Below are 13,471 nucleotides of genomic sequence, written 5' to 3'. Positions count from 1 at the left end.
CTCCCAGACGAGAAAAAAGTCATCGATGTACCTTTGCCATGTGTTAAGATTATATGGTGAGGTCCTCGTCTGAGAGAAATGACCGCTCCTACTCCCCCATGTACAGATTGACGTAGGATGGGGCACAACATGTCCTCATCACTACGCCATGCACCTGGAGGTAGTGGGAGCCGTCAAAGAGGAATAAGTTGTGGTTTAAAATAAATTCCAGACCCGAGAGTATGAATTCATTAAATGGCCATGCTTAAGTACATTGTTGTGCTAAATCCTTATGCACGGGCCAGTGCTAAATTATGAGGTATTGTGCTGTATAATGCCTCAACAACGATGGTTACCAAGAATGCATCCTTAGATATTGTTACATTTTCAATCAGTTGTAAAAATGGATGGTGTGGTGTCTATTACACAACTAAGGTTTTCAGTCAGACTACCTTTGCCAGAAACTATTGGCCTACCTGAAGGATTAATGGGATCGGTGTGTAGTTTGGGTAAATTATAAAATGTAGGAAACTTGGGATGAAGTGTTCTAACAAATTCCCAAAGATCCTTTGATCTGGAATGTAGGCATTTAAACAATATTTTATGAATGAACAATTGAAGATCTTTGATTAATTCAAATTTATTGGAATTTTGTTGGGGACATAAACTGAGGCCAAAAGCAAGTACATTCTTTCAACCTCTGTTAACATGTGGGAGGACGAGTTAACTACATTAAATTTGTACTCTCCTTTTGTATTTTGACCACGTATGGTTCCATCCCTTGACCCCTTCCTTGAAATGGGAGAATCCCTCCCCATGTGGATAAAAAATGTGAATTTGAAGAGGAGGAACTACCATCAAAATATCTGAATGTGTCTTAAGTGATGACACTAGATGTATCTGAAAGAGAAGAGTTGGAGTCATCCATCTCCTCACCATATGCTGAGTCTGCTGTAAGAAGGGAATGTGAATCACCCTGTCGGTTGTGTCCATGTCGTGAAAATCCCCATCATTTAAACAGTATATAGGGGAGAGAATTTCTATCATTATTGTTTGTGGGACATTGGATGCAGGAAGCTTCTGAGAACTTAGACACTGATGTAGGTAGTTTAGATGACCGGTTATTATTCTGTAGCTTTTTTGATTTCCTAATTTATAACTGGAACTTATACTTAAAGATTGTTTGTTTGTATATCTACAAAGGTCTTCACCCCTCCTGGGGCTATATTTAATTCTTAAGCCCATGTCTCAATGCCATCCACCATAAGTGGTTTTCCTACTACCTCCTGCATCCGCCCATGTAAAAATAGAATCTCCTACAGGTAATTATAGGTTTTACGGGGGCGAGACTGTGGTCAGTGGGAGTAGAAAATGCCATGGTCTTGGTTTACTATATGGGAGAAAAAAAATTACATAATTGGTGTCAGTGGGAGAAATAGTATCCCATAATTGGTATTAGTGGAAGGAAGAATACCCCATAACTGATGTCAGTGGGAAGATTAGTGCCTGATCATTGGTGTCAGTGGGAGGAATAGTGCCCCATAACTGGTGTCATTGGAAGGAATAGTGCCTCATAATTGTTGTCAATGATAAGAATAATGCCCCATTGTTGGTATCAGTGGGAGGAATAGTACCCCATGACTGGTGTCAGTGGGGGGAATAGTGCCCCAATCATTGGTGTCAGTGGGAGGAATAGTGCCCCATCATTGGTGTCAGTGGGAGGAATAGTGCCCTATTGTTGGTGTCAGAGGGAGGAATAGTGCCCTGTCTTTGGTGTCAGTGGAAGGGATAGTGCCTTGTATCAGTGGGGTGCCCCAAGGGCTGCAGTTTGGAGACCCCTGGTTTAATATGTAATTGGGAACTCTTGTTACAAATAGCATACAATGCACATGAGATTCACTGCCTCCATTATTTCTGTGCAGCTGGGGTTTGTGATTCCCTTCCCATTTGGCTTTGGGTGTTAATGCTGGCTCCTTGTGAGTTTCTTGGCACACAGTCTTGCTGGCTCTATGGTCTTCCAAGTTGATGTTGAACAACCTCTTTATGCTCTCTGGAAATTCATGTGAGTGTTGCAAATTAAGTATGAAGTAGAACAAGAAAAACATGATATTGGCATTCTATTTTTCTGGTCTTTTTTTTCATTATAGGTACTGTCATATTCCCCCTGATGTAGATTGCACATTGATTGAAATGCATCGCGAATAGACTGTATGTCATAAGTACATTTAAGTGGCTCATGCCATATTGTTATTGTAATTTATGTCCAGAGGTTTATGCCCAGAAGTTGTCAAATTATATACATATATATATGTCAGCGCTTAATTCCATTTTTTGTTATGGTTTTTAATGGAATTGGTATGGATAAAAATTATTTTTTACACATTTATGTTTACTTGTATGACTGCATTAAAGTCCCATGGGAGACAATTCTCTTTGTAATTATAATTTAGGGATGTAGTAGGCCCCAACTCACGACAATCTACCCACCCCTATGTTATTCAGTTGGGGTGTTCAAACACCCATTCTCCCTTTCTTTTTGGGAGGTTGTCTTGAGCTGTATAATATACTCATTATTATTTTGTTTTTTCATAAATTAATTGTTGTGTTGTATTTTTTGTGTTGATTATACTGTACAATGAGCACTTTTCAGGGACAGGATTGGGTTAATTTAATTAGTACATACGAAACCTGTTTAGGGGAAAAGGAGTAGGTTGAGACAGATTTTTTTTCAATATGGGAAAGATCCTTGAGAAAAAATAATTTTATTCTGGCACATAAAAATATTTAACAAATATATTAATGATAAAATCAATCCTATAGGTCTACGTATTCAAATCTTTCCCAGTTCGGAAAATATTAGTAATGATTGTAAAAAAGAATGAGAGAACGATCTGTGACATTGCTCCAATGAGATTATGTTAATTTTGAAGAAAGAGTGTAATAGACAGGTAGGAGATATTGACAAAGAACTCACTGCCATTGAACAACAGCTGATTTAATTTAATTCACATCCCTTTATAAAGGAGTGTGAAGTTAAACTCAAAGATAGTTTAGCTTATTATAATAGAGATATTTTGCAGAAGAAAGAGAAAAAATATTGGTGGGACAAATTGGCATTTGATGAAGGCAAAAACTATAAATAGTTTAATAAACAAGGTAGTTATACAGGACGCTTTAGGAGACGGGGATTTAATTCATCCATGCATGTGACTCTTAACTCCTCTTCTTTCACTCAGGTCAAAAGTTTTTCATGACATGGACACAACCAACTGTAAAGACATTTAATGGTGATGGCACTATGGTTCAGAAGTACAAAATACGGTTAGTTGCATCACAATTGGAACACACAAAGTGATTCACATTCCCTTCTTGCAGTAGACTCAACACATGGTGAGGTGATGGGTGACTCCAACTCCTCTCTTTCAGATGCATCTAGTGTCATCACTCAAGACACATTCAGATATTTTGGAGGTAGTTCCTCCTCTTCAAATTCACATTGTTAATTCACATGGGGAGGGATTCTCCCATTTCAAGGAATGGGTCGAGGGATGGAACTATATGTAGTCAAAATACAGAAGGAGAGGACAAATTCAATGTAGTTAACTTATCCTCCCACATGTTAACAGAGGCCGAAAGAAATGTACCTGCTTGTGGCCTCAGTTTTTGTCCCCAACAAAATTCCAATAAATTTGAATTAATCAAAGATCTTCAATTGTTCATTCATAAAATATTGTTTAAATGCCTACATTTCAAACCTGCTACTGACTCCAGTAATTTTGACTGGACAACCTGCACCAATACAGAATTTAAAGCCATTAGAGACCTATCATCTTTATTAGATGAGAATGAACAAGTGGATCTAATAGATCAATCGATCTAGACGCCATTCTTAAGGAAGTAGATCAGACATTAGAATGCCCTCATTTAAAAAGCCATCTAATAAATTTCCATTTCCCAGCACCAACCCGGACATGGTCCTCTTTCTCAAGAGGGTTACTCAAGACATTAAGAAATTGCCCATTAAAACACCCACACTTTTTTTGTGCTGATAGGTGGGATTTCCCTGCCTGGACTGTGGACTCCCAATCATGACAGCTCCTATACCACGGTGCCACTACCACCAAAAAGTACCACTACCACCAAAAAGTACCACCTGCCTGCCTGCCTACCTGCCTACTACAACTCATGAGAAGCATTCCGCTTCAACACAGTAAGCAAATACATGATTTGCTGTAGTGTGATAACAAATGATCTGCTCTAGTGTGTCTCATGGTGTTTTTCTTTCCCTCTTTGTGTTTTAGGCCTGCTCTGTCTGCTCAGGCACTGTCTACACAGCACACTTGCCTGGTTGCACAGACCATAGAAGGTATGTATGCTAGTACTACTCATCCGCTAAGATTACTTTGGGCATTTTGTATGCACTAAGTTCAGTTTGAGAGTGCAAAAGGGCCATGCCATTTGCCTGCCTATGCCTAAGCCTAACTGCTCGCACAGGCCACATGTATGTAATTGTGAATGTGTACTACTACTGCTACTGCACTACTGCCTCGGAGACTATTTTGGGCATTGTTGTGCACTAAGTTCAGTTTAAGAGTGCAAAAGGCCATGCCACTTGCCTGCTTTGCCTAAGTCTACCTTTGCTGGCACAGGCAGTGAGGCCACATGTATGTGAATATGTACTACTACTACTACTACTACACTACTGGCACCACCATTAAGATTATTTTGAGCATTCTGTGTGCACTAAGTTCAATTTGCTTGGCCAAGAGGGTGAAGGTGAAAAGCAAACATAATAGTGGTCACTATAATGTTTAATATTCTCCTTCACCCTCCCTCTTTTTGTGCTGTTAAGTTGGATTTCCCTGGACTGTGGACAAACACGATTTGCTGTAGTGTGTCAACAAATGATCTGCTCTAGTGAGTTCTTCTCTCTCTCTTTGTGCTTTAGGGCTTCCACATCTGCTTTCGCTCCACTCACTCAGCATGCTTGCCTGCGCAACCCTGCTCGCACAAGCCACAGAATCGTGATGTATGTTAGTAACTACTCTGCCACTGAGATTATTTTGGGCATTTTGTGTGCACTAAGTTCAGTTTGAGAGAGTGCAAAAAGGCCATGCCACTTGCCTGCCTAAGCTTAGCTCTTCTGGCACAGGCCACATGTATGTGATTGTGAATGATTACTACTACTACTACTAATGGCAGCACTGAGATGATTTTGGGCATTTTGTTTGCACTAAGTTCAATTTACTGGGCCAGGAGGATAAAAGAAACATGGTCGTGGCCACTGGACACCACCATGTTTGCTTTTCTCCTTCAACATCCCCTCCACCCTCTTTTTTTTTTGTTCCATTAGGTTGGATTTCCATGGACTATGGACTCCCAATCACATCAGCTCCCATATGGTGGTGCGAAAACTGCCACTACCATCAAGAAGTACTGCTGGCCTGCCTGCTGCAACTCCCTTTGTCTTGAATCCAGTAAGCAAATAGAGAATGTTTTTGTGGTGTGCTTTCTCAAATAAACTATCTGCTATAGTCTCATGTTTGCTTTTCTCCTCTTTGTACTGTTAGGTTCTCCTGAAGTGACGCCACCCATAATTGACCAGCCCCTGGCACTGTCTCCAGTCCATCCATATCAGATCCCTTTTCTTGGAGCTGTGTCCTCTGATAAGTATAGAATGTCTACTTTGTTTATGTGACTGTTACTGTGGGGAAGGGAACTTGGGTGGGGGGAGTAGGAGTCTGTGGGGACTAAGGACACATCAAGCTAATTTTTTTTTTTCTTCTTCCCTAGCAAACTCTATAGGATTGAGAAAAGCAGCTGTATAGCTCTACAGACACCACCACCACCACACCTCCGCCAGATTAGACAACCAGGTTATCTAATGGTCAGTGCTTATCCTTTACACCAATACACCACAAAAACTTTGTTTTTGCAGCCTACTGTAGTGGGCAACATAGACAAACTACATGATTATTCTTTTTCTTTTCATTTTTAGACACCTTCCAGGACTCCACATGCATAAAAATCATCACACAAGATGCATCTCTGTCTAATTGCAGCTACCATGTTTTATTAGTAAGATTCTTCACAAAATTCCTAAAGATCCATTTTTATTACCTATAGCAGCTTTTCTCAACCTTTTCAAAACAGAGGAACCCCTGAAATAACTTTCCGGTCTCAGGGAACCCCTGCAAAAAAATTATATGTCTAAAACTCATGATACATTAGTGTGATGGTCAGTGGGAAGAATACTCCTAACACTTGTGTCATTGGTAAGAATTACCCCCTTACAGATAGCTGAAAAGATTGTTGGTATCTGTAGAAATGTATCTGAGAGTCAGAAATTTCTCACTGCTCAAGGAACCCCTAGCAACCTCTGGAGGAACCCTAGTTGAGAAACCCTGACTTATAGCTTTCCTGTCTCTCTCTCTCTCTCTCTCTCTCCCTCTCCCTCTCCTTTTTTAAGGTGACAGTATTTACGAATGGAAGGGGCAATACATGAGCCACCTGTGAAAAAAGAAGAAACTGAGGCATTGCTCCTTCTCATGCTCATGGCTGAAAGATCTGCAGTTCAAATACTTGTCAGCTGAGGATGAGTCTAAACAAAATGTTAAGTGTCTGTGGTGCAAAAAATTGTTCGGCATAGCACATAGCGGTGTTTGTGATGTCATGCTGCAAGTTACAAACACAAAACTATTGCTGCAGCCAGACAAACCAACTTTGGAATTGTTATGTTTGCTAAATAAACCACAAAATCAGAAGTGTTGGTTTATAAAAGAAAAACTTATTTAACCCAATTGAAAATAGCTCATTAGCTATTATTGCCAAAAAATTTGCACTACGGTTGCTGGAAGATCTTACTAATGGAATGTCTGACTGGCTTCCAGAATCTAAAATTGTAAGTTCCCTTTCTTTTTTTGTTTACAAACGATTTTATTTTTTCAAGGAATAGATTGTAGAACAACAATATTGTTTCAAACAATACGTACAGTAATAACAAAGCACATTTGAATTGTACAATTCAGAAAGGCACAATCTTGTAAGAAAGATAAGAAGAGAGAAAAAGAGAATAGATTGTCAGTACATGAGAAATATAAATGAAAATGTAGGTTGAATGATATATCTGTAAACAGTACACGCCAATCACCCTTCAAATTAAATGCCTTTAGTCATGTAATAAATGTCTATGAACCCTCCATGATTCCCATTTTCTATCAAATAAGTGAATCTTATCCAGTAGAGTATAATGAATACACTCCATGAGCATCACAGCATCAACTCTATGTAAAACAGAGGCCAAGGGTATAGTGATAGATTTCCAATGTAGGGCAATAGCCCACAAAGTGGAAATGCAAATAGTATGTATCAATCTCATGACATCATCAGAAATCCCCGGGATACGAGCTCCCAATAGACAGGACTGTATAGTCAGACGTACCGGGACACTCGCCAGTGAAGTAGCTACCTCAAATATCCTGCGCCACACCAAGGATAAAGTTGGGCAAGCCCAAAACGTATGAACCAAGGTACCGGTGAGGCCACAACCCCGGAAACATAAGGGGGATGTTTGTGGGTACAATACATGTAGTCTTGACGGGGTATAATACTATCTGGTTAATACCTTGAGGGCAGTCTCACGGACAGAAAGGGATCTAGAACTCTTACATACAGTTGCAAGAAAAAGTATGTGAACCCCTTGAGATTACTTGGAGTTTTGCATGAATTGGGCATAAAATGTGCTCTGAACGTCATCTAAGTCACAACAATAGAAGAACACAGTCTGCTGAACATAATACTACACAAACATTAGATGTTGCCATGGTTTAATTACACATAACATGTAAACATTCACAGTGCAGTGAGGAAAAAGTATGTGAGGCCCTAGTTTAATAACTTCTCCCAGAGCTAATTGGAGCCAGGAGTGAGCCAACCTTGACTCCAATCAGTGTGATGATATTGGATGTGTTGCTGACAGCTGTCCTGCCCTTAAAAAACACACACCTGTTTTGGGTTTACTGGTTTCAAGAAGCACTGTCTGATGTGAACAATGCCTCGCAGAAAAGAGCTCTCAGAAAACCTACGATCAAGAATTGTTGACTTGCATGAAGCTGGAAAGGGTTACAAAAGTATCTCCAAAAGCCTTGATGTTCATGTGTCCATGGTAAGACAGACTGTCTACAAATGGAGAAAGTTTAGCACTGTTGCTACTCACCCTAGGCGTGGTCGTCCTGTAAAAATGACTGCAAGAGCACAGCGCAGAATGCTGCATGAGGTAAAGAAGAATCCCAGAGTGTCAGCTAAAGACCTACAGAAATCTCTGGCACATGCTAACATTTTTGTTGACACATCTACAGTAAGGAAAACATTAAACAAGAATGGAGTACATGGGAGGACACCACGGAGGAAGCCATTGCTGTCCAAAAAGAATATTGCAGCACGTTTGAAGTTTGCAAAAGAGCACCTGGATGTTCCACAGCACTACTGGCAAAATATACTGTGGAGAGATGAAACCAAGATTGAGTTGTTTGGGAAGAACACACAACACTATGTGTGGAGAAAAAAAGGCACAGCACACCAACATCAAAACCTCATCCCCACTGTAAAACATGGCGGAGGGAGCATCATGGTTTGGGGCTGCTTTGCTGCCTCAGGGCCTGGACGGATTGCTGTCATTGATGGGAAAATGAATTCCAGAGTTTATCAAGACATTTTGCAGGAAAACGTACGACCATCTGTCCGCCAACTGAAGCTCCGCAGAGGATGGGTGATGCAACAGGACAATGACCCAAAGCATACAAGTAATTCAACAAAACAATGGCTGCAACAGCACAGAATACGCCTTCTGGAGTGGCCCAGTCAGAGTCCTGACCTCAACCCGATTGAAATGCTGTGGCATGACCTTAAGAGAGCGATTCACAGCAGACATCCCAAGAATATTGCTACACTGAAACAGTTTTGTGAAGAGGAGTGGTCCAAAATTACTTCAGATCGTTGTGCAGGTCTGATCTGCAACTACAGGAAATGTTTGGTTGAGGTTATTGCTGCCAAAGGAGGGTCAACCAGTTATTAAGTCCAAAGGTTCACATACTTTTTCCTTCCTGCACTGTGAATGTTTACATGTTATGTTCAATTAAACCATGGCAACATCTAATGTTTGTGTAGTATTATGTTCAGCAGACTGTGTTCTTCTATTGTTGTGACTTAGATGACGTTCAGAGCACATTTTATGCCCAATTCATGCAAAACTCCACGTAATCCCAAGGGGTTCACATACTTTTTCTTGCAACTGTATGTTATCCATCATGGAATCCCAATCCTCATCCGAAAAGGTGATACCACTATCCACCTCCCATTTTTGTCTATATAAGGGGGGTGTGGGAGAGAAACTGGCCAAGAATTGGTGATATAAATCAGACCCTTACCCCTAGGAGAATCACGGCTAATACACTCAAAGAACGAAATCGGAGATGAGGGTATGAGGCTAAAATGTGAGTTTAAAAAATGTCTGATATGTCGATAACGATGGTACTCACGAAGCGGAACATCAAAAAGTACGTGCAGCATATCAAAGGTAATATAAGATCCTCCTCTTTGAAAGTCAGACAACCTAATAAAGGATCTATCATACCACCAATGAAACGCCTGATGAGAAGAAAACGCTGTACCAAAATTGGGGTCACCAAAAAACGAAACACCTGGAGAAACAGAAGAGACAAGATTTAACTTAAGTTTATATTTGGACCAAAGGGTCAATGAATGGGCCACAAAAGAATTATAAAAAGTTAACGATCGAAGGGGGATTCTGGACCACAAGATACCCGGTAAATAAAAATGGATGTATAGATTGAGATTCAAATCTAATTCACGGGATCTGAGAATTAACAGTCGCCCATTGTGATATTTGTGCGAAACGGGCTGAAAAGTAATTTAGCCAAAAATTGGGAAGGCCTAGGCCTCCCGTCTGTTGTGACCGGTACAAAACCGATGAGGTAAAACGTGGATGTTTGTTACGCCAGATAAAATTATTAATAATCCGCTGAAATTGATCTAGAAACGTTTTCGAAACAGGGACTGGCAGTGCTCTAAATAGATTAAGTAGTTTAGGCAAAATATTCATTTTGACTGCCATGACACTGCCCAGAAAGGAAAAAGGGTAACCATGCCAAATCTTCAATAGAGTAGAAAGGCGTGACACACATGGTGGATAATTAGCAGCAAATGTATCCGAGTATCTGTGAGTGAGGTTGATACCTAAATAGGAAATCCGATCCGTGGCCCAACGAAAAGGAAAAGAACTACGGAGAGATGCACTTAGGGAATCAGGAACATTAACAGGCATAATCACTAATTTAGTAAAATTAACAGTAAGACCTGATACTATAGCAAAGTCGTTCAATACCGTGCATAGATTAGGCAATGAGATTAGAGGGTTGGTGAGGAAAAGCATAACATCATCAGCATACATACATGTTTTGAAATGTGAAACTAATAATGGGTAACCAGAGATATCTGAGTGTGATCTGATTGCAATTGCCAAGAGTTCCAACACAAGCGCAAATAGTAAGGGTGAAAGAGGACATCCTTGACGGGTACTTCTATCCAATGTCAAAAAGTCCGAGTTACAGCCAGGAAGTCTTATCCTTGTTTTGGGAGAGTCATATAAGGCATGTATACCAGACAAAAACTCGTCACTGAAACCCATTCTCTGCAGCAAAGAAAATAAATAAGGCCAAAGGACACTATCAAAGGCCTTGTTAATGTCCAGACTCAGTAACAAAACTTCTTTAGAGTGCAAATTGGCATCCTGAATAACATTTAAAGTGAGGCGATAAATGTTTTCAGTGATAAATCTGTCCGGGATAAGCCCGATTGGTCTGGAGAGACCAAAGAAGAGATAATAGGGGCCAACCTATCTGCCAAAATACGGCTAAATATTTTCAAATCATTGTTCATCACTGAGATTGGCCTATAATTTTGTGGTAGATGGTGGTCTTTCAGTGGTTTAGGTATTAAAGACATGTTAGCCAATAGCAACTCCTCAGGGAACCTACCTCCCTGCAAAACATCATTAAATAAAGTCATCAAAAAGGGAGCCAATGTAGGGGCAAAGTGTTTATAATAATTGGCAGTAAATCCGTCAGGACCCGGTGCGGTGGAGCTTTTTAGTGCGCTAATCGCATGGGTTATTTCCTCCAAAGTACAAGGGGCATTGAGAGAGGCTATCTGAGAGGGTGTGAGGGTAGGTAGGCGTATAGAATCCAACCATGATTTGGATGGTGGAACAGAATTCGACTGTGGGGGAGCTAATAGGTTGGAATACATTTTTTTAAAAATACCCAGAACTTCTTGAGAGGAAAGAGCGCCAGAGTTAGTGCGTAACTTATAGATATGTGGGGGTCGCAAAGAATGGTTCAGTTTCCTTGCAAACATAGTGGATGCTGAGTTGCTATGTAATAAGAATGAGGCCTTCGACCAGCGGAGAACTTTTTCAGTTTTTTGAGAAAGCAAAGTATTCAATTCTAAACGCTTTTGTGACAATATCTGTTTGTTGAGAAGAGATGGATTACCAATGTGACCTCTATAATGTGCTTCCAATTCTCGGGTAAGTTTCGGAATTTTCTGCCACCGTTCTCTATTTCTGGAAGAAGCCTTGAAAATAAGGCAGCCACGTAGGACTGCCTTATGAGCTACCCATAGTGTGGCTGGGGATACAGTTGCAAGAAAAAGTATGTGAACCCCTTGGGATTACGTGGAGTTTTGCATGAATTGGGCATAAAATGTGCTCTGAACGTCATCTAAGTCACAACAATAGAAGAACACAGTCTGCTGAACATAATACTACACAAACATTAGATGTTGCCATGGTTTAATTGCACATAACATGTAAACATTCACAGTGCAGGAAGGAAAAAGTATGTGAACCTTTGGACTTAATAACTGGTTGACCCTCCTTTGGCAGCAATAACCTCAACCAAACATTTCCTGTAGTTGCAGATCAGACCTGCACAACGATCTGAAGTAATTTTGGACCACTCCTCTTCACAAAACTGTTTCAGTGTAGCAATATTCTTGGGATGTCTGCTGTGAATCGCTCTCTTAAGGTCATGCCACAGCATTTCAATCGGGTTGAGGTCAGGACTCTGACTGGGCCACTCCAGAAGGCGTATTCTGTGCTGTTGCAGCCATTGTTTTGTTGAATTACTTGTATGCTTTGGGTCATTGTCCTGTTGCATCACCCATCCTCTGCGGAGCTTCAGTTAGCGGACAGATGGTCGTACGTTTTTCTGCAAAATGTCTTGATAAACTCTGGAATTCATTTTCCCATCAATGACAGCAATCCGTCCAGGCCCTGAGGCAGCAAAGCAGCCCCAAACCATGATGCTCCCTCCGCCATGTTTTACAGTGGGGATGAGGTTTTGATGTTGGTGTGCTGTGCCTTTTTTTCTCCACACATAGTGTTGTGTGTTCTTCCCAAACAACTCAATCTTGGTTTCATCTCTCCACAGTATATTTTGCCAGTAGTGCTGTGGAACATCCAGGTGCTCTTTTGCAAACTTCAAACGTGCTGCAATATTCTTTTTGGACAGCAATGGCTTCCTCCGTGGTGTCCTCCCATGTACTCCATTCTTGTTTAATGTTTTCCTTACTGTAGATGTGTCAACAAAAATGTTAGCATGTGCCAGAGATTTCTGTAGGTCTTTAGCTGACACTCTGGGATTCTTCTTTACCTCATGCAGCATTCTGCGCTGTGCTCTTGCAGTCATTTTTACAGGACGACCATGCCTAGGGTGAGTAGCAACAGTGCTAAACTTTCTCCATTTGTAGACAGTCTGTCTTACCATGGACACATGAACATCAAGGCTTTTGGAGATACTTTTGTAACCCTTTCCAGCTTCATGCAAGTCAACAATTCTTGATCGTAGGTTTTCTGAGAGCTCTTTTCTGCGAGGCATTGTTCACATCAGACAGTGCTTCTTGAAACCAGTAAACCCAAAACAGGTGTGTGTTTTTTAAGAGCAGGACAGCTGTCAGCAACACATCCAATATCATCACACTGATTGGAGTCAAGGTTGGCTCACTCCTGGCTCCAATTATCTCTGGGAGAAGTTATTAAACTAGGGCCTCACATACTTTTTCCTCACTGCACTGTGAATGTTTACATGTTATGTGTAATTAAACCATGGCAACATCTAATGTTTGTGTAGTATTATGTTCAGCAGACTGTGTTCTTCTATTGTTGTGACTTAGATGACGTTCAGAGCACATTTTATGCCCAATTCATGCAAAACTCCAAGTAATCTCAAGGGGTTCACATACTTTTTCTTGCAACTGTATATCAGGAGTAGTGTTGGACTGAAAGTATTCCTGAATGGAAGCGACCACCTCCTGGCGAGAGTTAGTATCAGTGAGCATGGAATCATTAAGTCTTCAGGAATAGGGGGTAGGTGCCAACCCTAGGAACGTGATAGATAAGGCTATATTATTGTGA

At 40.7% G+C, this 13,471-nt stretch overlaps 1 protein-coding gene across 4 annotated transcripts in view; it reads left to right on the top strand.

Moving 5' to 3' along the window:
* The window catches only part of LOC149464646 (uncharacterized), a 58,522-nt gene extending 51,779 nt beyond the window's left edge, over positions 1 to 6,743 (top strand). Inside the window, exons 2-9 of one of the 4 annotated variants that reach the window (XM_089674233.1) lie at positions 4,032 to 4,189; positions 4,281 to 4,345; positions 4,928 to 5,008; positions 5,333 to 5,456; positions 5,550 to 5,649; positions 5,773 to 5,866; positions 5,978 to 6,057; positions 6,449 to 6,743. In XM_089674233.1, the coding sequence (XP_089530359.1) occupies positions 4,032 to 4,189; positions 4,281 to 4,345; positions 4,928 to 5,007 (303 nt within the window). In that variant the 3' untranslated portion in view covers position 5,008; positions 5,333 to 5,456; positions 5,550 to 5,649; ... (1 more) ...; positions 5,978 to 6,057; positions 6,449 to 6,743. The remainder of the gene's footprint in view (positions 1 to 4,031; positions 4,190 to 4,280; positions 4,346 to 4,927; positions 5,009 to 5,332; positions 5,457 to 5,549; positions 5,650 to 5,772; positions 5,867 to 5,977; positions 6,058 to 6,448) is intronic. The other 3 variants (XM_089674234.1, XM_089674232.1, XM_089674235.1) reach the window with 3 other exon arrangements.
* Positions 6,744 to 13,471: the final 6,728 nt, after the last annotated feature.

The sequence above is a fragment of the Staurois parvus genome, unplaced genomic scaffold (genome assembly GCF_062004578.1).
Source record: "Staurois parvus isolate SC_StPar_1 unplaced genomic scaffold, SC_StPar_1.0 ptg000149l, whole genome shotgun sequence".
Lineage (NCBI taxonomy): Eukaryota > Metazoa > Chordata > Amphibia > Anura > Ranidae > Staurois > Staurois parvus.
This window is presented reverse-complemented; position numbering and strand designations above follow the sequence as displayed.